General features: G+C 42.7%; 3 protein-coding genes across 4 annotated transcripts; all 3 read left to right on the top strand.

The window, feature by feature from the left end:
* The first annotated feature begins 262 nt into the window (after positions 1–262).
* On the top strand, positions 263–13,491 carry LOC134182970 (uncharacterized). 2 transcript variants are annotated; one of them, XM_062650417.1, is made up of 49 exons: positions 263–425; positions 491–664; positions 733–906; positions 967–1,140; positions 1,211–1,384; positions 1,451–1,624; positions 1,696–1,869; positions 1,931–1,945; positions 2,012–2,134; positions 2,202–2,375; positions 2,536–2,709; positions 2,771–2,884; positions 2,945–3,081; positions 3,140–3,451; positions 3,529–4,216; positions 4,277–4,915; positions 4,982–5,227; positions 5,295–5,816; positions 5,872–5,997; positions 6,051–6,170; positions 6,237–6,365; positions 6,429–6,551; positions 6,616–6,741; positions 6,808–6,921; positions 6,988–7,101; positions 7,176–7,289; positions 7,346–7,459; positions 7,531–7,644; positions 7,710–9,097; positions 9,164–9,226; positions 9,281–9,393; positions 9,452–9,559; positions 9,633–9,742; positions 9,810–9,894; positions 9,961–10,063; positions 10,127–10,218; positions 10,271–10,363; positions 10,435–10,584; positions 10,645–10,753; positions 10,810–10,913; positions 10,971–11,028; positions 11,092–11,427; positions 11,492–11,817; positions 11,883–11,955; positions 12,030–12,086; positions 12,149–12,277; positions 12,339–12,569; positions 12,629–12,908; positions 12,966–13,491. In XM_062650417.1, the coding sequence occupies exons 1-49, from the start codon at positions 293–295 to the stop codon at positions 13,226–13,228; spliced, it is 9,786 nt and encodes a 3,261-aa protein (XP_062506401.1). In that variant the 5' UTR covers positions 263–292; the 3' UTR covers positions 13,229–13,491. The 2 variants fall into 2 exon arrangements, with proteins under 2 accessions (XP_062506401.1, XP_062506409.1); XM_062650425.1 differs by having other exon boundaries at positions 9,822–9,894.
* A 666-nt stretch (positions 13,492–14,157) lies between these two features.
* LOC134186890 (uncharacterized) lies at positions 14,158–15,557 on the top strand. Its single transcript, XM_062655010.1, has 2 exons — positions 14,158–14,265; positions 14,721–15,557. Exons 1-2 carry the CDS (start codon positions 14,158–14,160, stop codon positions 15,555–15,557), a joined length of 945 nt encoding a protein of 314 aa, XP_062510994.1.
* A 3,116-nt stretch (positions 15,558–18,673) lies between these two features.
* Positions 18,674–19,462, top strand: LOC134187069 (uncharacterized). The gene has a single exon (XM_062655219.1). It carries the CDS (start codon positions 18,674–18,676, stop codon positions 19,460–19,462), a length of 789 nt encoding a protein of 262 aa, XP_062511203.1.
* The last annotated feature ends 7,325 nt before the right edge of the window (positions 19,463–26,787 follow it).

The raw sequence follows: 26,787 nt of genomic DNA on the forward strand, positions 1-26,787 counted from the left end.
CAATATTTTGTGATTTAGTGGTGCGTTGTTCTCGTCTGAGTCCACCTGAAAAAGGAAAATTGTCTACCAACGAGACTGTTTGTAACACTACGACTGAGCTTACATGCAATGAATGCTACAACTTGACAGGAGAGCCATTTCTTACATGTCAATGTTCAGGTGACTGGAACTATGAAGTTCCTAGCTGTTCTCGTAAGTATACACGATTGAGATCAAGACTCTGATGGGGTTGAGAGTAACAATTGTTTCAGTTGTTCATTGTGGCTTGTTGGAGGCACCAGCATTTGGAACAATGTCAACTAACGATACAGCCTGCAGGACAAAGACTCAGTTCGCATGTGATGAATGCTATGATCTTATCGGAAATTCTAGTCTGACCTGTTTGCCAAATGGAGAATGGGATAATCTCATACCTACTTGTCAATGTAACTGTGCATTACCTTATTTATGATAGTAGTAGGCATTTGTTACAATATGGCTCTTCTTTTAGACAAGAATTGTTCCATACTGAGTGCTCCTGATAATGGCTTGTTGTCAAGTTCATACAGAGGCTGCAATCAGTCCGTACATGTCAGTTGCAAAGAATGCTATAGTCTTCAAGGAAATGAGACTCTGACTTGTCTGACATCTGCTAACTGGAGTCAACCAGTTGGATTGTGTAACAGTAAGAATAACAGCAATCGGAAAGTTGTAGCTATAATTGTATTGATATAAATAGCGACAATTCTTTAGGGATACACTGTCCTTTACTGAATTCTCCAACAAACGGTGATATTTCCAGCCACGAGACAACATGCAATACAACCACTCATTTTACATGCAGTGAATGCTTCAATCTCAGCGGTCCATCATTTCTGACATGTCATTCTTCTGGTGTTTGGAACTTTGAGCCACCCGAGTGTCTTGGTAAATGTGTATGATTTGGATTGTTATGTTAGTATGCCACTGATGTTTGTGTACTTTCAGCTGTTCATTGCCCATTGTTGGATGAACCAGTATTTGGATCAATGTCATCAATACAGACTGTCTGTGGTACAGTGACTCAGGTCATGTGTGGACCATGTTACAGTCTTGTTGGAAATTCAAGTCTGGCCTGTCTATCAAATGGAGAGTGGAATGACACAATTCCCATATGCCAGTGTAAGGCGAAAGTATCTTCTGCTGTTAATTAATGTTGGTGGATTTTGCTGATAATTTGAATCACTTGCAGATAAACAGTGTCCTATTCTGGAAGTTCCTGAGAATGGGTTTTTATCTACTACTGACAGAGGTTGCAGCATGTCAGTGGCTGTGGGGTGTGACGAATGTTATGACCTTTATGGGAGTGATACATTGACTTGTCAAGAAACTGGTGACTGGAATCAATCTGTTGGATCATGTCAAGGTATGCTAATTAGAATGCTATAAAATTGACATTTGTAGTTGTTTTCTACTTAATTTTTTAATGCAGTTGTTCATTGTTCTGTTTTGAACCCACCCACAAATGGTCACATGTCGAGCAACGAGACACAATGTAACACAACTACTTTATTTTCATGCAACGAATGCTACAATCTTAGTGGTGTCTCATCTTTGACATGTCTTCCTTCTGGGCATTGGGACTTTGAAGTGCCCAGCTGCAACCGTGAGCTATTATAGTTTACTAGATTGCTACTATTTGATAGTACCCCTTAAGATAATCATCTTCCTTTCCAGTCATTAGTTGTTCTATTTTGGAAGCACCAGATCATGGATCAGTACACGTCAGTGACAGGAACTGTTATGCAGTGGCTCAATTTGCCTGTGATCAAGGATATGATCTTATTGGAAATCGGAGGCTGACTTGTCTACCCAATGGAGATTGGGATAGCATAGTGCCAACTTGTTACGGTACATTTATGCTTTAATGAAGTACCTAGTGATACATTAATTGTACATGTCTACTTTTCAGAGCGAGTATACTTTTGTGAGTTTACTTGAAGGTCATTGTATTGACATTGCAGTTTGAAAGTTTGTTAATTTTTCTCAACAGATTTAACCAGTATTTTTTCAACAGTAGCGACCTCATCCTTTTTTACTCCTTTGTCACAAATGCCATCTACGGTTGCTTTCATGTCGCCAACAGAAACCCTGCCTATGCCTACACCTTGTCACTGTAAGTATTATAGAATTAGTGATTGTCAATGTGCTGATGTTGATTTTGCTGTACATGTTTGCCGTAGTGATTACTTGTCCACCTTTGCAGTATCCAGCCAATGGCAGTATCTCGACCGGAAACAATACATGTAATGCAACAGTGAAGTTTACTTGTGATAATTGCTATGTCCTAGTTGGCCGAATAAACCTCACATGTCAGATAAATAGACAGTGGGATGGAAATCCACCATTATGTACAGGTATCATGCACCTGTTAAGACTTGCAACTACATGTAGTTATGGTAGCCGGAAGTACTGAATTGAACTTGACAGTCTAACTTCTCATGAGATCTTTGTTTCTCATGTGATCAGTGGGTCTTTGACATGTTGTGGTATGTTACGCTTGATGTTTATGTATAGCGGTTTACTGCTCGCCACTGATGACACCATACCATGGCAAGAAGAGTTCGAACAGCACTAACTGTCAAACAGTTGTTGAGTTTAGTTGTGATGATGGCTTTGTCCTTTCGGGACGATCACATCTTATCTGCCAATCTAATGGGAAGTGGGACAATTTGAATCCTGTGTGTGAAGGTAAGGCTGTTGTTATAAGTTACTGTGTTGAGTAGAAATGGTCATGTTTTTATTGTTAAAGATATGAATGAGTGTTTATCATTTCCCTGCCAGAATAACGGCAGCTGCCTTAACACGTTTGGTAGCTTTAGATGCATCTGTACAGCATACTTCATGGGAACGTACTGTCACATGTGTATGTTCTGCTTATTTTAATGAATTCCTTGTAATTTAATTTAACTTGGTTTACATTCAGCTACCGACAACATGTACTCATTTGGTACATCTCAGAATGATTTTTCTCTACCAGCATTAGATGATTATTCTCATGGTCCAATTGCTATTGGAGTCGGTTGTTTTCCTTTTGGCCGACAAAGTCACCAGTCAGTCTATGTAAGAACAGAGCAGAAGGTACAGTCAGTGCTATTGTAATTGTAGTTAAATTTTGTAGATTTCAACAAATGCTGTTATCTCATTTGATCGGCCTTTTTTGAGTCCCTACCCACGTGTATTTCCAGGTTTCACATATACATCAATTGTGGCACCTTTCTGGTCTGATGTTGATATTCGTCGAGATGGAATGATATTCTATAATGTTTATGAGGCATCGTTTTCTACTTATATTGAAAGAGCTACCAAAGATGTACGTGACTTCACTGGAGACAATTTCTTTACAGCACAATGGGTGTTGGTTGCCACTTGGTATCAAGTGCCAAATTATCCTGACGGCTCTGGCACATATTCAGATTCACTTTCAGATAGGGTAACGCTATTTTGCTTAGTATAATGTATGTGTTACAGTGTGCTTAATTTAGTTTCTAATGTGTATTATTGTTTTAGCGCAACACATACCAAGTCGTACTTGCCACGGATGGTAAGCAGACGTTTTCCTTGTTTAACTATCCTAGCGATGGTCTGCAGTGGTCAGGTCGTGGCACCGCAGCTGTAGTTGGCTACACGTCGTATGATGCTAGTGTATTTTACAGTCAGTACTTGTCTGGATTTGATGAAGTTATCAACCTTGTGTCTCATCGTTCAGATAGTGGACAAGTGGGACAGCTGCTTTATCAAGTCAGTGAAGATACAAACATTTGTGCTAGCAATTCTGTTTGCCTCAATTGGTACTTTGATGATATCGATCGTGAAGGAGTGTCTCCAATTTGGTATTTTTCTCTTCCACCGTGTCCTTGTTCGTTAGTTCAGGCTGCAAGCGATTGGACGTACCAATGGTATCGGTCAACTTCGACATCTGTTTGTTACGTGTCATCATTCCCATCACTATTTTATGATTCTCAAGTTCAGTGCTGTTACAGCTTACCAGAATTTGGATTTTTTGATGGGTTTCTTCTAAACAATCTCCCACAAGGTGGTACTGCCAATCGCTATCATGCATCACGTTTCCCACTATTTCATAGCAACTTTGATATTCAACCTTACGAAGATTGCTGTATCAAGACTGACCTTTGCAATTTGTATTATCTGCGTCGTCCCTCTCAGTCATGTTTTGGTTACTTTCCACCATTTTGGGGTATGACAGTAGTGATGCAGCGTTTCTTAATTATTTGTTTGCATTTTATTTTTGTTTTAGCTTGGACCTGGGGAGACCCACATATTAGTACATTGGATGGGAAACAGTACACATTCAATGGCGTTGGTGAATACATTCTAATGAAGACTGTAAATGAAACATTTGTGTTGGAAGGTCGAACACGTCTGGTAGAGAACTCGAGTGCTACTGTGTTCTCTGCATTTGCTGCAGCTGAGTTTATAGCAAGTACTGATTTTAGTCGGTCGCTGTTAAAGTCAAGTGTCATTCATACCGAGCTGATGGACGATAATACTCTTCGTGTGAAGGCTTGTTGCTACAGTTTAGAAGACACTTTTGTTTCCAGTGACTCTACATTGAAGAGAAGTTCTTGGCGTGAATTTACTGAGGAGTTTGCTGGTCTTGATAATGTCACTCGATTAAGATTAGATAACATGGTATTGGCTCGTCCAGCTGATAAGAAATTAGTGGCTGTTTTTTCTTCTGGAATATCAGTGACTGTGGAGATAAAGAAAGCGTTACTGACTGTTGTCTTTGCAGCTCCCAACACTTTTAAGGGAAATACAAGAGGTTTACTGGGTGTGTGGGACGATAACAAGTTAAATGACTTGACAGCACGAAATGGCACAGTCATATCCATCAATTCAACTGATCGTGAAATCCACCATCTCTCACAGACATGTATGTTTATTAATTAATTTTTTTGTTTTTGATTTGATATCTTGATAACTATTGGCTTTGTCGTAGGGCAAGTATTTGAAAACGAATCTTTATTCTACAATGACGATGGGAATGATGTGACTACCTTCTCTGATCCTAATCACATTCCAGTTTTTCCAGATGAAGCTGTCAGCCGCTACACAGGTGAACAAAGAACTGCATGCAATGACGATCCTCAATGTCTATTCGACACATTTGAAACAAATGATCCAGAAATAGGACAAGAAACTCTTGTTACTAATGCACAGCTAATTGAACAGTCTACTTCTCTGAGTAAGCAACTTAAGAGTCATAAGTTTGCATATACCTGACTGGTAACGCACTACGTATTATGTTGTAGTGAACTTTCCTCCCGTTCTAAATGGTAGTCATGTCTTAAATGCTACTCTTGGTCAGACTGTGAGGTATGTATTCGTTGGATCAGACAGCGATGCTTTCAATGTGACAGTAGAAGGTATTCCTCCTCCATTGGCTGATTATACTTTTGCAAGAAATGGAGATGAGTTCGTGTTTATTTGGACACCCACATCATCTGGTATTGTGAGTCTTCTGTTTATTGCTAATGATACGACTGGTTCGAGCAGTCAGCTTCAGCCACTCATTCGTCTGTGTGCATGTCGGTTGGAAAAAAATGCATTATGTATAATGGCAGATGGAGATGGAGGAGAGGAGCAGTTTATTCTTGAACTGTGCGAATGCGGTAGTGGTTGGGAAGGAAGATTTTGTAGTGTGGATATTGATGCTTGTTTAACATCAAACTGTCCAGAAGGTACTAACTGTACTGATCGATCTGCACCAGACACTGGTTTTGATTGTGGATCGTGTTCTGCTGGACTTGAGCTGGTGGCAGGCAAATGTGAAGGTAAAATGATCAATGCTGTGAACCGATATGCTTTGTATATATACCTGCTGTGCAGATATTGATGAATGCAACAATGCAACACTGAACCACTGTCATCAAGTGTGTAGTAATCAAATGCCATTTTATAAGTGTGAATGCTTTCACGGATTTAGGCTGGATGATGACGATGCCAACTGTTCAGGTTTTTGTTTAAATTGATTTGAATGTTACTTGTAACATAATGTCTGTGATTAGACATAGATGAATGTATAGAGGGTGTCCCTTGTCACCTAGTGTGTAACAACATACCAGGGTCTTACTGGTGCAGCTGTGACAGTGGATTTCGGCTGGATAGTGATAACATTACTTGCATACGTAAGTAATACTAGTAAAGATATCTTTTTGGAATTTATTGCACTAATCTAGTCGATTCCTTTGCAGCACAAGAAGTTTGTAGTGAGAAAGTTACAGTATGTGAGCATGTTTGTTCACGAAGTGCTAGTAACAACGTTGAGACATGCAGTTGCAATAAAGGTTACCAGCTTGACATGAATGCTTTCAACTGCTCTGGTACACTGTACAGTTGGCTGGACGATTGATGTTATCAAATCAATAAGTGTTTGAATTAACTAGATATCAAAGAGTGCGATGAAAAGAAAGACAATTGTGAACAGCTGTGTGTGAACACGAATGGGTCATTTAGCTGTGAATGTCGTGATGGATATAGATTGCATTCTGATGGTCACACATGTAGAGGTCGACAGTGCTCACCGCAAGAGTAAAGAATTCAGATCAACTAATCACAAATTTGTTTGTGCAGACATTAACGAGTGTGTAGAGGATCCCACTACATGTAACATTATCGGACAAAATTGTGCTAACTTACCTGGCACTTTTAACTGCTCCTGTCCTTTGGGCACAGAGGTTATCAGTGGTGCCTGCAGATGTATGTTGTACAGTTCAATTAAATGGTGTTTTATTAATTTGTTGAACTGTTGTGTTGATTTTGCAGTGGCTGATGACTGTGCATCCAACCCATGTCTAAATGATGGAGAGTGTCGTGATGGTTTAAGTATGTTTACATGTTTGTGTTCATCAGGCTACACGGGGACTGTTTGTGATAAAGGTTAGCAACTCGCTGTACATTGCACGATAAACATACAACGGTGCATACTGACTGTTGTGTCTGTAGAGGTGAACGAGTGTGACTCAGATCCTTGCCAGAATAATGGTATTTGTACGGACAGATTTGACAGGTATGAATGTGACTGTATCCCTGGTTATGAAGGACTGTCTTGTGAAAGAGGTAAGTGTAGTCACCGTTGGATATGAACATCGGTATAGGCAGTATTTGTTACATTACGCATTTTGGTGACACAGCAACAAATGAATGTAACTCGATGCCATGCCACAATGGGGCAGAGTGTCGTGACCTTCATCTGAGTTATAGTTGTCAATGCGTATTAGGATTTACTGGAGATTTATGTGAAACAAGTAAGTGACTGTTCTGTTTAATGTTTTGCTTACATTTGTATACTGACGTATTACAGAGATTAACAGATGTGAGTCGAGTCCATGCCAACACGGTGGTACTTGTATGGATGTGCTGGCTGGGTATACATGCAACTGTAGTGGAGGTTACAGTGGAGCAAACTGCGAGATAGGTAAGAAGAAAAATTGCATGAAATGTTCAGTAAGTGTTGCACTGTGTTAAATTATTGGTTGGTTGTCATAGATATCAATGAGTGTTTGATCAATCCATGTCTGAATGGCGGTGTTTGTTCAGATCTTGTCAATGGGTTTGTTTGCACTTGTGCTGGTGAATTCAGTGGAACTTTATGTGAGAGAGGTAATACAGATAAAAACAAACATTAATTAATTATTGACGTTGAAATTGATTATTGTGATTTGTAGAACCGAATGTAACTATTCCTTGTACCAGTAGTTACCTGCCATCAGACTGTAGTAATTTTGTTGAGTGTGTCGAGACTGCCTTTCCTTGCGCTCGATCATACTTCACAAAACTTCTCCTGACATTTTGTAAGCTACAGAGTAGCACTACGACTACCCAAACTTGGACTTCTGCTGCAAGTTCTTGCTTGATTAAACAAATTCAGCAATATTTGAAACTAAATTATACCAGCTTACCATCACCATCAGAATGCACTACGTTTCAGCAATTTGTTTTTCGTGCTCAAGAATCATGTTTCAATGTGTCTCTGTGCAGCACTGTTGTTAACTCTGCTGATGCTAACAAAGTTTCAGAAGTCTTTGACATGTATGACCTTCTGCGTGACAAAAGCATTGAGCAGATGCTGCAACTCATTGAGTCTTGTGCTGGAGACACTGTTGATGCACTGGCTAGTAGTTTGAAAGATAGAGGGTTCTATATCTGTGTAGAAGTTGAGTTGTCAGAAGATGTCAATGAAACAGATGTTACACTACGCACGCGTGCTCAGCTTCAAGAAACCATCACTGCACTTAAAGGGGCTCCTAGTGACATTACCAGTGTTACTAGTGATGTGTGTTCTTTATTGTTATCTTCAAACAGTCGAAAACGTCGTGACATTGATGAGAATGCAACAGTAAAGCGAATTAGACGCAATGTAGACAATGCGACGGACTCACCATCCATTGTATATCCTACAACCGTTCAATTAGCATTTAAGAGCAGTGGAGAAAATGCTGCAAGTTTGACTGCTTTATGTGACAGTTCAGCTGAAGCTATCAATGCAACACTAGCATGCTCTGTGTGCGGTAATGGTGTGTTAAATGTGGTTGATGAAAATTGTGATGATGGAAACAGTATGTCTGGTGATGGCTGTTCTAGTGAGTGTACGAGTGAGTCAGGTTTTGACTGCAACACAAATGTGGCACCCAATATTTGTTACAAGAAGAATTGTGGTGATGGTGTTCGTGTGACTGGAGAAGATTGCGACAATGAAAACAGTCCTGGTTGTTCAAACTGCTTGAAAGTTCAAGGCTTTACATGCCATACTCCTTTCTATGAAATGAGTATATGTTTCAATTGTGGTAATGGAATAGTGGAAGAGTCAGAGGAGTGTGACAATGGCTTCAGTATTGACATTGATGGTTGTAACAACACTTGCTTTGTCGATCACTTGTGGAAATGTACTTCTGTGATTGGAAAATGGAGTGTTTGTCAACATACTTCTGTTGACTTTAATGCTGCAGATAACATGACATTGAATCCTCCTGAAATTCATTTTAACACTGGAGGTGTAACGTTGTTTATAGTAAATGATGCTAGGCAGTTGGATATCGATGACTTCGGTGACACGGTATGTGACTGTATTGGTAGAGAGACAGTGGTGTATATAGAGTTGCTTTATTTTACATGTATACAGGACTGGGAAAGAATTGAACTTGTTTTGTCTGTTCCTTTATCTGCCAGCATCTTCTATGAGAACGTTCGTATTATTTGTCTGTAGATCATGATATGTTATACTTTTAACTAATTACAGGTGGACTACTCTCGCAGTCAGGCAGCAACTCAAGAAAGAATATCTTTTTCCGATTATGTGGAGTTGGATAATGCTATTAGAGAGGGCAGCACTGTTAACATCAAGTTGGGAATGTGAGCAGACGTTGTCGTGGTAATTTTGTACTGTGATATTTTTGGATTGTCTCATTAGGAGGCAGAAAACGATTATACGACTGTCGAAGCCCGCTAATCTAACGCACGTATTGCTATCTTTGATGTATAGTCATGCAGCATCTGAATCAGTATATGGAGAGTACAGGTACATCACTCATTATTTAGAAACAGTCATATTTATGGTGGAGTAGATAAGTGCTTGTATGTGTGATGTGAAGATATGTGAATGTAACAATTGTGGATATTTTTGGCAAAGCAGCCCCTACTGTAACTGTAACTCTCAGATACATTGGCAACAATGAACACTCTCCGGTTGTCAATATTGCAAGTTTGCTTTGCATAAGGGGTTAATTGTTGTTTGTCCATTATTAATTTTGTTTTTGTTTGCTTTATAGCAAATTTAACAGAATTACTAGAGGGTGTGGAAGAAGTATTTGTGACTGGTGGAACTTTAACATTGACTGATGTGGACAATGATATGTAGACATGTGTACACTTCTGGTGCAGTGCAGTTTTGCTATGTTTACTTGCATCTCCTGTTGACAGCTTTCCAGTAAAGTCAGCATTTGTAAAGATTTTGGGAGAGACCGAGACTATCGTGTATCAAAGATTGAATGCGACTGTAATCTTTCCATGGATTAACGTAACGGTGTGTGCATGCTGACTAATTGTAAGTAGTTATATACTTAATATTTATCACGGTGTGTCATAGTATGATGAAGTGAAAGGAGAGCTGCATTTTGTGGGTGATGCTTCTGAAATAGAATATCAGGCTATGTTGAACTCTGTCATCTATATCAATACGTACGTTTTTGAGCTATTTTGAGCTAATTGATAATTGTGGTTGTTTGTGCAGGTTTGAGGATATTGGAGGATTGCCGTTTGACCACATTGTTGTGACGTTTGGTGTTTCTGATGGAGCAAACTCACCAGGCACAGCAGTCGTGATGTATGTATATATGATGGAATTGTTAGCTGATTTGTCAAACAACATGCTTCATATATTGTTTGTACCAATAGAATTCACTTGATTAATGTGAACAATCCTCCTGTTGTATTAATCAGTCAGCAGTTGTCTGCAAATATTTCATTTATCGAAGGGGGTGACCCAGCATCTTTGCCCCACGACTCTGTACGTATCACTGACAGTGACAACAGCCTTCTTTCTGGGTTAGATTATTTCTTATTGACATATAGACACTTGCAAACCTTTTTTGAACCGATATATAGAGCCATCATTACACTTTTGAACAGCCAGGCAGGTGATGTGATATCGGTTAATACAAATGAGACTACTATTGCTGTCAATGAGTTTACCGAAGCTGGTCATCGTTATTTGGTAAGTGCAGATGGTATTTGACACAAAGAATGTACTCCAAATTTTACTGTTTGAAGGAACTGAATGGTATTGCTCCTATTGAGATGTATGAGGAAGTAGTGTCATCTCTCACTTACTCTTTCACGTTACCAAGATCCAGTGTGTTGAAACACATGGTGAAGTAAGACATGTTATAGTGGGTGTCAAGTCTCAGTTGAGTTCAAAAAGGTTTTCGCAGAGTCATTACATTGATCGTGTCTGATGGAACCAACAATAGTGATGTAGTGGGAATCAATGTATGCAAGTCTTTATTCTTGTAACATCATCACATTCTGTGTTCATAGTGTTGTCATATGTAGGTGGCTATCACACCAGTGAATGATGGTCCTATCATACACTTCAGTCCTGATGCCGAGTTTCCGTTGGATTCAGATCGAAATTATGCTGTTGGTTTTGCTGAGGAGGACAAACCTGTCAATTTGATTCCAAACGCAACAACAATTTTTGATGTTGATAGCACTTATGCTGGAGGGGCTACCATACAACTGCATGGCATTATTGACAAAATGGAGGAGAGATTGATAATCGATAAGCTGTTAGCTGACATTCACAATATTAGCATCAATGTGTCATCATTTCATTCGTCATTTAACATAACGCTTGTTGGGATTGCCAGCTTTGAAGTTTACAGACAAGTAGAATATATTATGTCAACATTTTGTCGTCGGGTTAGTTTTCATATACAGTGTACTTTTGTAGATCATTTTGACGCTGCAGTATGAAGACACCAAAGTTGATGAGCCACAAGAAGGTTCAAGAATTGTTGTGATTGTGTTGAAAGATGAACAGGGTGTAGCAGGATTACCTGCTTTTGTTACTGTTACGGTGACAAGACGCAATGATCCTCCAGAGTTGAGTCTTGGTGTTGGCTTTGGCGAAGAAGATGTTATAGAGTTCAGTGAGATAGAGGAAGGAGATAATGGAGCTGGTATTCACGTCGTGAGTTTGCCACATCGTGTTGCCATTAGAGATGAGGAGGAAAACACACAGCAACAGTTTATTCAAAAGATGATTATTCAACTCAGGTTTTACAGTGCTGCATGTTTAGACTATTAGTACCGTGGTACATAATTGAAAGTCTACTCTGTAGAGCCACGGGATGTGGAGAGCTTGATGCAATGGAATATGTGTATTTATTGCAGTGTCCAGACACAGGGTTTTTGGTAATATATGAAATAGTAGATTACTTTGCAACCATTGCCAATGCATTGATTGAATACTGTTTTGTTGATGAAAGTGTCAATTTTCTGATGATGGCAAAAGCATCAGTATGTCTGTTGATCAACAGGTGATGGTAAGAAATTCATCTGTCAGGTTAAATTGTATTGCATAAATGAATTGTACGTGTGTTTGTAGGATGTAGTCGCTATCCGAGAGACGTTTCAAGAAGTGTTGAGTTCTGACGTTTTCTACATCAATCTTAAGGATGAGCCAACTTTATATTGTGTGAATCAGACAGAACAGAACGTAGAGTTTGATCGATATGTAAGTATGGTGTCTTTGCTACATTGAAAAATACTGTATAGTTGAGAGTGTTACACGACAGATTGATGTGACAATCAGTGACAGTGGGTCTTCTTCTCTCAACACCACTGTCAGTATCCGTGTATTGATATCACCCATTAACGACAATGCACCACTTTTGTCTCTTGCTGTATCTGATGGCTGTGAGGTGTCTCTTGCAGATGAAGATTATGCTGCCTTAGCGTATGGTACACTAGTACAGTCGATTAAGAAACGTGACGTACCCGAGAGAAGAAATGCTGCTAACCGACAGGCGAGTTATGATTTACAGTAAGGTCATGATTACTCATGTGGCAATTTTTGTGTTGTCAGGCTCCAAGTGTGCTGTATGTTAAGGCCGTTAACAGTCCCTCGGGCAGCTTACAATCTGGATCATCATTGTCTATTTCATTCTCTCACCATACCAACACGCCTTGCGTATTGAGACCTGCCGATCTCCGTCGAGTTCTCATTTTGAATCCACCTCTTCTTTTGGATACACCACACATGGCGTTTTGGCGAGATCCTCAGACACTGACTATTCTCTTTCTTGCAAGCAATGATGAACCATTGGCCATTGCTGACATTTTTGTTGTATTCAATGGTCAGAAAGGTAGGAAGAATAGCAATGGTTTATTGGGTGTTATAATTTTTATTTCTATTATATTAGAAAACTGTGATGTAGACAGCTTGTGTGAACATGGTGTATGCCTTGCTGGTGGCTGGTCATGTAGCGTCACTGGTTCCTATGGAGTGCACCAAAATGCACCATTGCATCACTCTGATACCAACACAGTCAGGAACCACGACACAGTGCTCGTGTCATCCACTAAGGAAGTAAAACAGTCTCGGTCAAATGATTGGTATCTGCTTGTTGTCTTAACGTGCTTTATCATAATTGTTCCTGTCGTTATTGCTATTGGATGTCGTTAGTAAGGTCAGAGTCTGTTGTATGTGAACAAGGGTTTTCTGTGTATTGCACAATTGCATAAGGAATTCGAAGTACGCAAGTGATGGTAGCATTCACACTTGCGGCCTAGAACTATAGTACGCTTGAAACTTTGCTTTATACTATTGCGTGAAGCATTTGTACTGTCTGTAGGTAAGAAAGAACAACTGCTGCGCGTTTGCTTTACAGTAAATTCCAGCTGTTGTAATTTTCTAGCTATGTTTAACGTACAGTTTTTTGTGTGCCATTTTTTGTTCTCGTCTGCTTTCGCTATATGATGAATCATTGATTTTTGTTGGTCAGCATGCAATTTCGGTAGACGTTTAGTGTCAAGTTCACCTCCTTACAAGATCTTGTACAGTGCGTACACGTATCATGCACTCATCTTCTAGCTGTTATACGTTGGTCAGTTTCTTGTGAAGTCCCATCATTGCATGCGTGTATATCAGTATGTATAGTATATCATTGGATAGTATTAGTAACTAAATTCTGAAACCGTTTGTTGCACGGACTATATTATAGGAGGGGAAATTTACAACTATATCCTAGGGTATTTTTTCCCTATACATGCTGCACATTTTTACTGTAGTAAGTTCTAGCAGTATGAAGAGAGTAGCACAAAATAATGGTAACATACAGTACGTCAGTAGGTATCTGACTGTCTCTGCATGAGCGTGTTTGGTGGCTTTTAAAAAAGCCGGTTTTCAAAGATTTGGTGGAATACTATCATTTCACTGGAGTACTTTTGCATACACAATGTTTTAATTGTTTTTCCTTCACGTGGGAGGTCGAATAGGCACGTAATGTAATGGTTGATCTCTTGGAGACTTTATATTCAAAGATATGGCCTTAATATGGCTTCTCTACTATTTTAATCATTCACTTGTCAAGATTCAAATCTTCAGGATAAACAATGTTTTGTGTCTTTCCCTCTGGTGCAAGTTCGAATAGATTGCTTGAGGAGCCAACCCTTGTGCATCCCACATATAACTGGTCATGTGAGAAGCAGGGCGTGGTAGAGGTGAGGCCAGCAATCTTAAGGGACTGCCCTCGAGCCTTGTTGATCGTCATTGAAAAGCTGAGACGCACAGGAAACTGAAGCCGCTTGAACTGGAAAGGGAGATCTGAAGGCCTGATTGGTACTGTAGCGCGAGTAATTAGATGCATGTTTACGGCGTTAAAGCACGTTAGTATGACATCATGACTGTTGCCTATTTAGACCATTACACTTGCTAGATTATTTAGTCTGCATTGAGTACAGCTACGCGTTATAGCAATAGGATAGAGTTGCTCTACTGCTGTGTCGGACCACTGCATCCGCTGCAAGCACTAACAGTGACAAGTGCTATATTTGGTGTCAGGAGTGGGATCCAGATATATGGCAGAAGCGCCAGACCAGCAGAATGCGGAGCAGGCAGTGCGCGCCCGAGGCAGTAGAATAGTGTCTCTTCCTGATTCGTTCAGTGATGGCTCAAGAAGTTTACCCTTTGTGCTGATGCAAATGGATGGGAAGACGATGAGAGAAAAAAGAAGATTCTTCCGACATATCTAAATGGGAGAGCTTGGATTGTTTATGATCGGTTGCCAGAAGACAAGAAGGACACGTATGATCGTTTGTGTACGTCACTTAAGAATGTCTTTTCCCCTGTTACAGCAGAGAGACGCCGTCTGGCAACGCGGCAGTTCAGGGAGAGAAAATGGAAGACTGATGAACCATTGGAGGTTTATGCAGGAGAGCTAGAACGTCTCCTGGACAGGGCTTATCCAGCACTAGGAGCCGATGATCGGCAACAGCAGCTAGTAGACCAGTTCACCGAAGGAATGCCACCAGCTGTACGTCGGGAATTAGAACTTCATGCACAGGCAACATTCGAGGATACCATACTGCGAGCAAGAGAGCTAATGCTCTTGGAAGACAGAAAGAAGGTACGAGCTCAGACTGTCGAAGCTGTCAATGTGGTGAGGCAGGATGTTACCCATTCTGATTACACAACTGAGCTGGAACGACGAGTGCAACATCTAGAGGCACAATTGCGGCAACCAGCACTCACATGGTGTAAAGAGAAATACCCACAATTACCTCAGACACCACGAGGATTGAACAAAAGGGATCTGATTTGCTTTCAATGCAATCAGCCTGGGCACCTACGCCGCAATTGTCCCTTGTTCTCTGGTCCAAAACAGATTGGGCCTTGCTATCTTTGTGGCCAAATGGGTCATCACCAACGTCATTGTGGACAAAGGCCCACTCAACCTCAAGGTCATCAAGGAAACAATCAGTCTTTGCACAGTCCAATCAATGGTGGTGCTTAGCAAGACAAGAATGTCATAGTAATAGAACATCCAAGCAGTCGAGCAAGCCAACTGATTGCTTCTATCAAATCAACGGGTTGATGCACTCTCTAACAGTAGAGGGAACTGTGGATGGAGTTCCATCCAAGTGTCTTATCGACACAGGAGCATCTGTTTCTTTAGTCCCGCCCTCATTTGGGAGTGGCAAGACAGTACATCCTTGTTCTGAAAGCATTATGTTACGTGCTGTCAATGGCAACCCATTGAAAGTACTGGGCAAGATTGAGCTAATTGTGGCTCTACGTTCTTGGGAGGCCCCACACCGCTTCTTGGTTGTGGAAACCCAGACAGGACCTATCTTGGGGTCAGACTTCCTGGCTAGTCATGGGATGATTGTGAATATGAAAGACAGTAGAATGAACTGGATTGGATGATCAGTGGAATTAGTTAGGTCTGTGGTAGGGGATCAATCTTGCAGTCTTGTCCTAGAGGAACAAGTTTCAACCACAGGAATGGAGTGTGTGGTTGTCATGGCCAAGATCGTGAATAACAATGGAACTCACCTCACAGGAGCTGCCATGTTAGAACCTGATGAGGAATTGGTGACTAACACAGGAACACTGGTGGCCAGAGTACTAGTAGATGCCTCAAAAGATAGGGTACCAGTACAGTTGTTGTTTCTCCAAGGCCCCAAGTGTCTCGAGAAGGGAACAGTGTTAGGAGAGTTGGAATGCATAGAACATTCTAATACACCATTAGCATCTAGTGGATGCCCAGTCTATGCAGTAAGTCATGAGCAGTCACACTCGGCTTTTCTCAGCCAGTTCAACTGGGCAGAAATCAGACTTAGCCCACATGAGAAAGGAGTACTGGAGCAGATGCTATTGCAGAACAGGCAGTTGTTTTCGAAAGGTCCCAGAGATATGGGCCGAACAACTATTGTGAAACATCACATACCTACACCAGGAGGACGCCCTTTCAAGTATCAGCCACATCGGATACCTCACCACCTGAAACCTGTAATGGAGAACCAGATTGATGAAATGTTGCAAAACAATATAATCAGCCCATCAGCCAGTCCTTGTTCATCACCAATAGTCCTAGTCAAAAAGAAAGACGGAAGTCATCGCTTTTGTGTCGACTACAGAGGCCTGAATGCAATTACCACAAAGGATGCATACCCACTTCCAAGAGTGGATGAGACCTTGGATTCCTTGGGTGGAGCAACATACTTTTCAACTTTGGATTTGGCAAGTGGCTATTGGCAGGTAGAGGTCCGTGAAGAGGACAAGGAGAAGACTGCCTTCACGTCTCCGCAGGGTCATTTTGAATTTCAGGTCATGCCCTTCGGACTCTGTAATGCACCGGCCACTTTCCAACGATTAATGGAATATGTTCTTGCCGGTTTACAGTGGGAACACTGCCTTATTTATCTGGATGATATCATTGTGTTTTCCTCTACATTCGAAGAGCACATCGAGAAATTGACAAAAGTCTTTCAGAGACTGAGAGAAGGAGGGCTAAAGCTGAAACCAAAGAAATGCTTCTTTACTAAATCATCAGTGAAGTACTTGGGACATATCGTGTCTCAGAGAGGATTGGAACCTGACCCTGAGAAGATAAAGGCAGTAACAGAGTACCCAAGACCACAGTCAGCATACGCTTTACGCAGCTTCCTGGGATTGGCTGGCTATTACCGTCGATTTATATCAGGATTTTCATCTGTAGCAGCTCCATTATTTCAGCTGCAGCAACAAAGCCAGAACAAGCCCCTCGTCTGGACAGAGGACAGTCACCATTCATTCTGCACACTTCAGCAGAAGTTGGTATCAGCTCCTATTTTGGCATTTCCTCAGTTCGAGGTCGAATTCATTCTGGCAACAGACGCAAGTGATACAGGGCTGGGAGCAGTTCTCTCCCAAATTCAACACGGCAAAGAGAGAGTGATTGCCTATGCTAGTCGAGTCCTACACAAGAGTGAGAAAAATTATTCTACCATCGAAAGGGAGGCACTGGCCTTAGTTTGGGCAGTCAATAATTTCAGGCCATATCTGTATGGACGGCTCTTTACACTTATCACTGACCATTGTCCACTGACATGGCTGAAGTCCATTCGAGAGCCTAGAGGTCGCTTGGCACGTTGGATACTTCTTCTAAGCGAGTATGAGTGGTCTATTTGCCACCGACCTGGCAAACAACACACCAATGCTGATGCATTGTCCAGACATCAACCGCCTTCTGTCAACATGGCCAGTCATCATGCGACCCTTGATGAATCCTTTGAAGAGATCATGGCGCCTGTTGGAGCTGTTCAGGACGTCTTAGGTGCTGTGGGAATGACCCCTACTTGGTCATATCGTGAACTGTGTGACACGCAAGCGGCGGACCCACTAATTTCACAAGTATTGGCTCAATTCCCAGAACGTCCCTCCGCTACAGGGCGATGGAGATCTCATCCCAAATTGATTGCTTATCGCAAGATTTGGCACCAGCTGGCCCTCGATGATGGCATTCTATATCGTTTTCGCCCTGCCACCCCTGCTGACGGTGGAGAGGATAAGCAGTTGCTTGTTTTACCAACTTGTCTAATTCCTCCAGTTTTAGATCAGCTACATGACAATGAAGGTCATTTTGGAGCCGATAAAACGATAGGTCGTGTTTCTGACACATGCTGGTGGCCAGGCTATACCAAGAATATATATGAATACATCCAATCTTGCGAGATGTGCAGCCGAAGGAAGCCCATGTCCAAGGCCAAGCAATGCTACAGAATGTACCTGTAGGAGGTCCTATGGAAATGATAGGGCTAGACTTTATTGGGCCTTTGCCAAGTACTGAAGCAGGCAACAAACATGTCCTAGTGGTGGTGGACTATTTCACTAAATGGGTCGAGGCTTTTCCACTACCGGACCAGAAAGCTGAAACAGTGGCCCGAACTCTGATGCGAGACGTTGCTTCTAGATATGGAGTTCCAGTCGTCATACATAGCGACAAGGGAGCAAATTTCGAGGGCAATGTCATGAAGCAGTTGTGTCAATTACTCGGTATGAAGAAGACTAGGACAACTGCTTACCATCCCCAGAGTGATGGATTAGTTGAAAGAATGAATAAGACCCTCATGGAAGCCATCTCAAAGTATGTTTCCAACAACCAGCGTGACTGGGATCTGGTTGCCTCTTGTATTGTTTGGCTATCGAACTTCGAAACATGCGTCCACTGGAGAGACACCGCACCGACTCATGTTTGGCAGAAAGGCACGCCTACCTATAGATGTGGAGCTACAGAATCCCCTTCCACAACCTCAACCAACGACTGATTTTAAGCAAGCAGTTGAGAAACAGTTACAGATGACAAGAGAATTTGCAGACAATGAGATAGTGCAAGCTCAACACAGACAAAAAAGGAACTATGACGACGGTAGCCGTGGTCCTGTGTACAAGGTAGATGATTATGTTTGGCTGTATAACCCAGCAGTACCTAAGGGATTATCTCCAAAGCTTGCTAAACGATACACTGGACCATTCAAGGTTATAAAGGTTCATGGTAGCACCAATGTCTCTATCAGACGACCCAAAGGAGGACATGTCCAGCGAATTCATGTCAACAGAGTGAGTCCGTGTTACCGGAGAATGCCGAGCCAGACTCTAGAATGTTCTACAAGAAATAACCATGCAACCGGACGAGCTTCTCATGATCAACGTCATCCGTCATCTACATCGCCCGAGGTGGACATCCATCATCACATCGACGAGGAGGAAGCAGTCTTGGTAAGAGCCAACGGCAATGCACTTAATGTTCAACCTGTTCAAGTCCCTCCAGCACAACCGATGGTTCCACCTGCACCTCCGCCTGTTAGTCGTGTTGGTCGCCGACTCGTTCAGCCTGCCTGGATGAGAGCCGGGGATTACAACGTTGGATATTACTGACTCAAGTGTTGTGATCGATCTACCTGTTCGTCGTACTGATCTTAGAAGACGTGAGAACCCGTTTCATTACTAGAGAGGGAGGAATGTAGCGCTGTAATTAGATGCATGTTTACGGCGTTAAAGCACGTTAGTATGACATCATGACTGTTGCCTATTTAGACCATTACACTTGCTAGATTATTTAGTCTGCATTGAGTACAGCTACGCGTTATAGCAATAGGATAGAGTTGCTCTACTGCTGTGTCGGACCACTGCATCCGCTGCAAGCACTAACAGTGACAAGTGCTACAGTACTTTGGTATGAAGACCAATCAGGCCTTCGGATGGCAATCATCTAGTATTCTGTGATGATGGTTGCTTCGATTTCATGGGGTAGGAGCTGCCTATATAACCACCAATCGTGTCTTCATTGCAAAGCATTGGAATGTCAAGTTTTCGTAAAAGAATGACGGGCGCATCAATCTTTAGTTCAAGCCTTTGTTGAGGTACACCGGGTAGTTCCAGTGAGTTGAGGAATTCGACGGGATACTGGACGGGATACTGGACTGCCTCAGAGGTATCAACGACAGCATTGATTGACTTGTAGACTTGAACGGGTCCAGGAATCTGCTGGAGGAGGGTCGAGTTGATCTGTCCCACAGCATCAGTCTTTCAGGCAAGTATCCCTTTTTCACAGAGCCATTAGTGGCCGGTCCTTGAAGTGCTGTTGTAGGTTGAGAAAGACTTGTTTATCAGGTCTTCTTCTGTTTAGACCACTGCAGCCAATCTCTTCCATGGTGAACTGACCATCTTGCCATTTCCGCCCAGTGATCTCCATGCAAATGGACTCTCATGTTAGTATAGAGGGTGAGCGTGGTGAAATGACGCAATAGATAGGAGGAGTTGACACATGCCTGCATCTTGTCGGCTCGTGTTCCTCGAGAAACAACAGGTAGAGTCTGCCCGAAGTCTGCAGCCATAATGAAAGCTACACCTCCCTTGAGGCACTATAGCTTTTGTGAATTTCTTGGAGAGTCTTGTCTAAGGCTTCGAAATCTGCTTTGTTAGTCATGGTGCACTCATCCCCGACGATGAGCCTGCACTCGCTCAGAACTTCAGCAAGGGCCGTGCCTTTGGAGATTTTGCAGGTTGTAGCATCAGCAACGTACAGAATGAGGGTTAGCTTGAACTGAGTGTTGCAGTTCTTCAACCAGAGAGAAAAGTAGCAGCAATTCCAGAGGAGACCACTGCAAGCGATGCACTTGTTCTGTCATACAGCTGCTAAGGAGGTTGATGACAAACGTTTTCTTTGTTCCTCCTTGAGCATCGAGGAAGATACCTCGCTGTTTTGGTCTACACCTTTCTGGTCATCCACCTGCTTGGCTCATTCTCAGCAACCAATTTAGCAAGTTCTCTGATGTCGTAGCTGATTTCTTCAATAATTTCAATTGGAGCGGTCGCTTGTCTTCTGTCTGGTTTAGGGAGACCGTATTCATTAAGAGTCTTGCCACCCGGTGAGATCACAGCATCTTCGATGAAGATGAGAGGCAGGTTGAAGACGGTGTTGTCAGTATTGAAGGACAGGTTTCAGTTCTTCTGGTGACCACGATAGAGGATGTCTTCAGAAAGGCTTTCACCGTGATTCATCTACTGTGTTGGAGTGGAAGAAAGATCACAGTTGTGAATGAAGCCTATGGAGCTGGCGTGGGACCCGAGAAACTGCGTTGCGCTTCTTGGAGAGTCATGTCCCAGTGAGTGTCATCTTCCAGCAACCCTTTCCTCTTGCAAGCTTCCCTGCAAGTAGGACAGATATTGCCAGTAACAGTGGGGTAATCTTGGAATGACTTCGGACCCCTGACCTCGAGGAGAAGCATGCGCAAGAAAAAGCACTCGAACTGGTTTGGCATGGATGCCGTATACCCTTCCTAGAACGTCAGAAGCCTTGATGCTTGACTGACCCTTGACCTCTACCTGCTTTTACTTTTGCGACCTTGGGCCACTGGAATTCCAGTTATAATAGCGTGGTACCTGCCAGTAAAAGAGAATGCGAACAAAGTCATCTTCATGACAGAGCGTGAAAAAGGCTATGAGTGTTGTCTCTTTGGGTGGCTCTTGTGCTATCTGTGCAGCACTTCATGCTGTAAAGTAAATTCTCTGTCCGTTCTCCAGATGAACTGTAAGGTGTTCAATGGCTGGGTGGCATTCATGTATGGGGAAGCTAAAGATTCTCCACACTGCTTTGTTGCTGCGATGTAGCGTCCGGTCTGGTACTGCCTGACCTCATCTCTGTCTGTTTCCTTACGGTTGAAGACTGCCACGTCCGACCCTTGTTTTGATGTATTTGCAAACATATTTGATTGACTTGACAAAGTTGCAAAATTTGACGTTGATGTGGGCGTTAAAAGCGTGAGAAAGCAAAGGACAGTAAGGAACGATCCACCCGTTGTCAATCTCGACTTCTTGATATTGGCCACAGAGTCGGAAGTTGATCTTGGTTGTCGACCCTCCATTCGTCTGGTTTTTGGCGTTTGTAGAGTGGATAGCCATCATGGCCAGTTTGAGTCTCTTTCAAGGCTTGCTTGGGGTAGTTCTTCGTGCATTTCCCATCCTGCATGCGCGGAGAGTTAGGATTAAAGCGACCGCAAGGTCCATGAACTACGTGGCTCTTGATGATTTTGTGTAGCTCGGGGTCTTCTTGTTGACTTGGCAGTTCTGCTCTGATAAGAGTCAATCTGGGCTGGACGGATTTTTGCTGCAGCCAGAGAAGAATGTGGTCGTGGACCAGGCCGTGCTTTTGCCAATCAATTGAGTACATGTCACATCGGGTGAGACTAAAGATGTTGTACTTGGTGAAAAATCCATTAGCTTGACAACTTTCAGGTTGAAGACTTTGGCAATAGAGGAAGCTTGTCCTGGCAGTAGCTCAGCAGTGATTTCAGGCCACTTTGGATTACACGTGAAAGTAATGAAAAGGTCAGGACGGCCATAGTGTTTGACATAGGTCAGAGCATCTTGCGTCTTTTCTTACATGTACCTTGGTCAACCTGTGAAAGTCGAGGGAAGAATCGTCTTTCCAAGCTCATGGCCATGGGCAGCATCGTTATTGATGGAATCTCGAAGGTCAGCATAGTCGTCCTAAGCTCTTTCTGACGGCTGACAATGTAAGCAAGCTGGTAACTCGCGAAAAAGGTGGTCTGAAGACCCTAGTCGTAATATTAGATGGTATGCATAAAACTCCATTGTTGTCACCTTTTTGCCATCTGAATCTTGCTTGTAGATTTGCCAGTAGTAGTCGTTTTCACCTGTGGTGTAGATGAGTGGATATTGAAGTCCGTTGTATTATAAGCCCTTTTTAGATGAACTAATCCTCTTCAGTTCATTGTTTCTGTGTCTGATGACAATGTCATGCTGTCCCTTCTTGTACAATCGAGTTGCATAATCCAAGATGATATCGGTCAACAGTCTGTCATAAATTTTTTCTGGAATAGCCATCATGAGTTGTAGAATGACAAGTTTGAATTCCATATGCATCGCTTTCATGTGTATTTGGAGCTGATGATAGAGCTGACGGGTAGTCATACCCCGGCTCAATCGTGCTTGACCCATGTCTATACTATTACTCTACATAATCATCGTGAATATTTTTGTGTTCATTTTTGGAGATAATACCATCCACCAATAACCTATCCAGGATCTCGACGATCTCATTGTCCAGAGCTACACTCTCGTTACCGTCTTTGCTAACGACGAGGACGTCCAAGCGACGACAGAGTTCGTCTGGGGATTGTAATACTTGATCTTGGAGGCTTGCGGCTGGTACTTCTTGGATCGTTTGTAGACAGGAAGACCAGACAGTTTGACCAGTTTGTTCCAGGACTTGAGGGCTCCATCGCTGTACGTACGCCTTGTTCCTTTTTGAATCGTTTAGTCAACTCCAACAGGTCTTCGTCTATGTTTCTCGATATGACCTCATCGCCCTTGTAAGCTTCGAGTCTCATGTTTGCCAGTTGCATGGGATCGATGTACAGGTCACCAAAGGTGGATTCGGATGTGAGTTTGTAGGGGTGTTTTGAGATGTGTCTTTTATACCTCTTTGGGTCGAGGTTTGGTTTTGGGATTGGTGGGAGTGGAGTTGCTGAGAGAGAGGTTGCTGGGAGTGGGGTTGTTGGGAGTGGGGATGCCGGGAGTGGGGTTCCTGAGAGTGGTCGGGGCTTTCTCAGGCCTCTGTCTATAATTTTGTACAGCACCTATTCTGCGTCTGATTTCCATATGGGTGACTCCCTCTTTGCCTCTCAACTGTCCTCCTAGACTATTTGATGTCTGGTTGGCCCGGAATAGCGCTCTCTCTGTGGCCGCAACACCAACCGCCTTAGAAGAGTGTGGAAGGCCCAAATCATTGATTAGCTTTTCATCGATAGGATAAGTTACAATGGGTGCCTCCGGAGATATAGGAGTGGCTCTAGGTAACGCGGCTGCCTCTGCTATGGCTGGTAACGCTTCTGGTAACGCTGGTAACTCTGGAGCACCCAAAATGGCTTTAATAGCTTCGACATGGTCTGTCTGTGTGAGTGTCAAAGCATCTTGCCCCTCTTGTAATCTCTTTATCAATTTGTCTTGCTGTTTGTCCAACTCTGCTTTGATGGGTTGAGCCACATCTTCCTGGAAGCGTTACTTGCCGATTTTCTCATCGATGATGCGCTTTTTGAGAATCTCTATTCTTGAGAAATTTATCGATCAACGCTTTACGATCTTGCACGCTCTTCACTTGCGCAAATGCCATAGTATATTGTAGGGTTACACAATAATGTTACTGTAGTTACCGTAATATAGCAACTACGTTCTGGTAGATAGAATTTATCAAATCCACAACGATACATCTCGGGTATATGATTGCTCGTCTCGTCGAGAAGCATGAATGAGTAGAGTTCGCATGATGCCTTCCTATAGATATCGGCAAACTCTTCATTGCTTATGGTGTTGCTGTGATCGTCTGCTATCTGTCGAATATCTTTGTTGTTCAGACCATGGAAGAGACAGAAGGCTTTGGTATTTCGACAGATGTATTTAGGAATATTGTAGTAGCTCTGAGTAAGGTAGATACAATTGCAGTCGCGATTTCTGTACAGTGAAAAGTACTCCTTGATGGGTTCCATATGCCTGCTGTCTACTTTGATATCATCAAAGACGACCAACTTGCTCGTATCACCGTCTAGTTCCTTGATGGATATCACCTCTTCCGGTTCGAGTATTTGGAATGACGAATCCACTTCCTCGGTCTCCAAGAAATTGTAAAAGTCTTGTAACAAGCGATATTGTTCTTGGTCGGGATTGATAGTGTAGATGATTGACTGTTCGGGCTTCATCCACCTCATCAACATGTTACACAGAAATGTTCCACATCTTGCCGGTCCAACGATGATATAATGGCAATCGGGGAGTATGAAATGCCAATTATCGCCTCGATGTCCGTCATCGAAATTGATGAGATCCATTTTATATAATCTCTATATGTAGTGACTATATAATGTCGGTAAACAAGTTTGATACGAACAGGGAGCTCGACGACTTGCTGCGAATCCATCGGGACGTCGAGTCGTTAAAAAGCTGCGTCTGATTGGGGGGTGGGGTGGAATTTGCGAGAGAAAATAGACAGTTGATAACGGGTGGCCATCAGAATATCGATAAGTTGTTGGAGGAATCGGATCTGGCTACGAGATTGGCTACTGTGGAAGGTAACCATCTAAATACTAATAAATTTCTGAAAGTGAATCAGAATACTCTTGCTATAGCGGAAAACCAAAGGGCGCTCGCCGAAATTCGAGAATGTTTGGGGTGTTGAATACGACCGCGAGAAAGCTTGGTATCGATGTAAGCACCAACAAAAAATTCGATCAACGTAATTCTAGCAGAATTGGCGGTGTTGCATGGGAGGTTAAGATAAACCAGTCAAGAGGTCGATGATACCAGTTACGCTGAGACCGATGGGGTGGATTATCTAATCTCATATAGAGATGATTCCAGCAATCAATTTCAATCACATCGACGGTGATCTGTCGGATAGTGACATCCGTATGCTCACCCAGTTGTACCTCACCTACGACTATCGATGTTGGTGTTATAGGAAATTGTTTAGATCCTTCAAACGCAAAGACTTGGTGCTCCATATGACCTCGGCTGTGTTGGGGGTTGCGGGTGCTGTGGTGGGTGTCTGCGTGAATCCCATTGCACTCGTTGTGGGGGGATTGGGTGCGACTCTACACGCACTGAACTGAAGAAGAATTATCTTAACAAAGTAGAGGCCGGTCGATTTGCCTACACCAGCTATCAGAAAGAGTTGAACACATCGAGGGGCTGTCTTCGAGGTAAAGAATTCGGCGAGGATATTCTGCTCTTTGAACTCGACCGATTGGATGACATCGTCACCGCTATGGTCCTCCCATTCCAGATAAACTAAGTAGAAAATATTATAAAAGATTTGAGATCAACTTTCCAGGGCCTTGCTCGGATATGAGGCAAGCTGTCCCGTCGTCCTATCACACTGTTGCTGGGGTCGTGCGTGAGACCTCAATATATCAGTATACATAGTATACCGTACATACCAGTCATGGCTGAGGCATCGGTTTCTATATATGAGGATGTGAATCCGTTGGTTTGGAGCCCCGCCGCGTGGGTGATGGAGGGCTATCTTCGATCGTGGCAGATGGATTTTCCTGATGGTAGTAATGATTTAGTAGAGAGGTTTTTAGAGTTGGTGTATTCAAAGATACACGATAAACTCGCCAAAGAATTGCTAGAGTTAATTAAAAGTGATATCGTTTCGATTCTTCGTCAAACTACAGCTCTGAACGGTTGATGATATGTTCATCCATATGTCGCTATCTCACAGACGGATGGTCATCGTGGATGTTTCTGATATCGAGGAGGTATTGCATACTGCTTTCCCTCAACTCCAGCACCATCTTATGAAATGGGTGTGTAGAGGGTGGCTCGTTGGGAATATCAAATATCTTTGGCTTGACATTGGTTAGTATATGGGTTCTGTGTGAATGCCATCGTGCAGTACTTGGCGTTTGTCATAGTAGGCTCTGAGACCAAGTTTGTCTTGCAGGTAAGTCTTTATGCAGCCGTCCACCATTCAGAAGCCTCTGTTTTGAGCACGGTCGGTTCGACCTTGGAGAGTCAAGACATAGCACCACCCAGGTGATGCCGTTGTGCTTCTTGCTCATTTCTTTGGCAGAGGCTTTACTTTTCTGCCCGGCTCCATCGTCTACGTAGTAGCATTTGCTGCATAGGGCGATGGCTTACGACCCTTCGAACTCGAGTTTGAAGAGACCGGGTGTGCGTTT

This window comes from Corticium candelabrum, chromosome 1 (genome assembly GCF_963422355.1).
Source record: "Corticium candelabrum chromosome 1, ooCorCand1.1, whole genome shotgun sequence".
NCBI classification, from domain to species: domain Eukaryota; kingdom Metazoa; phylum Porifera; class Homoscleromorpha; order Homosclerophorida; family Plakinidae; genus Corticium; species Corticium candelabrum.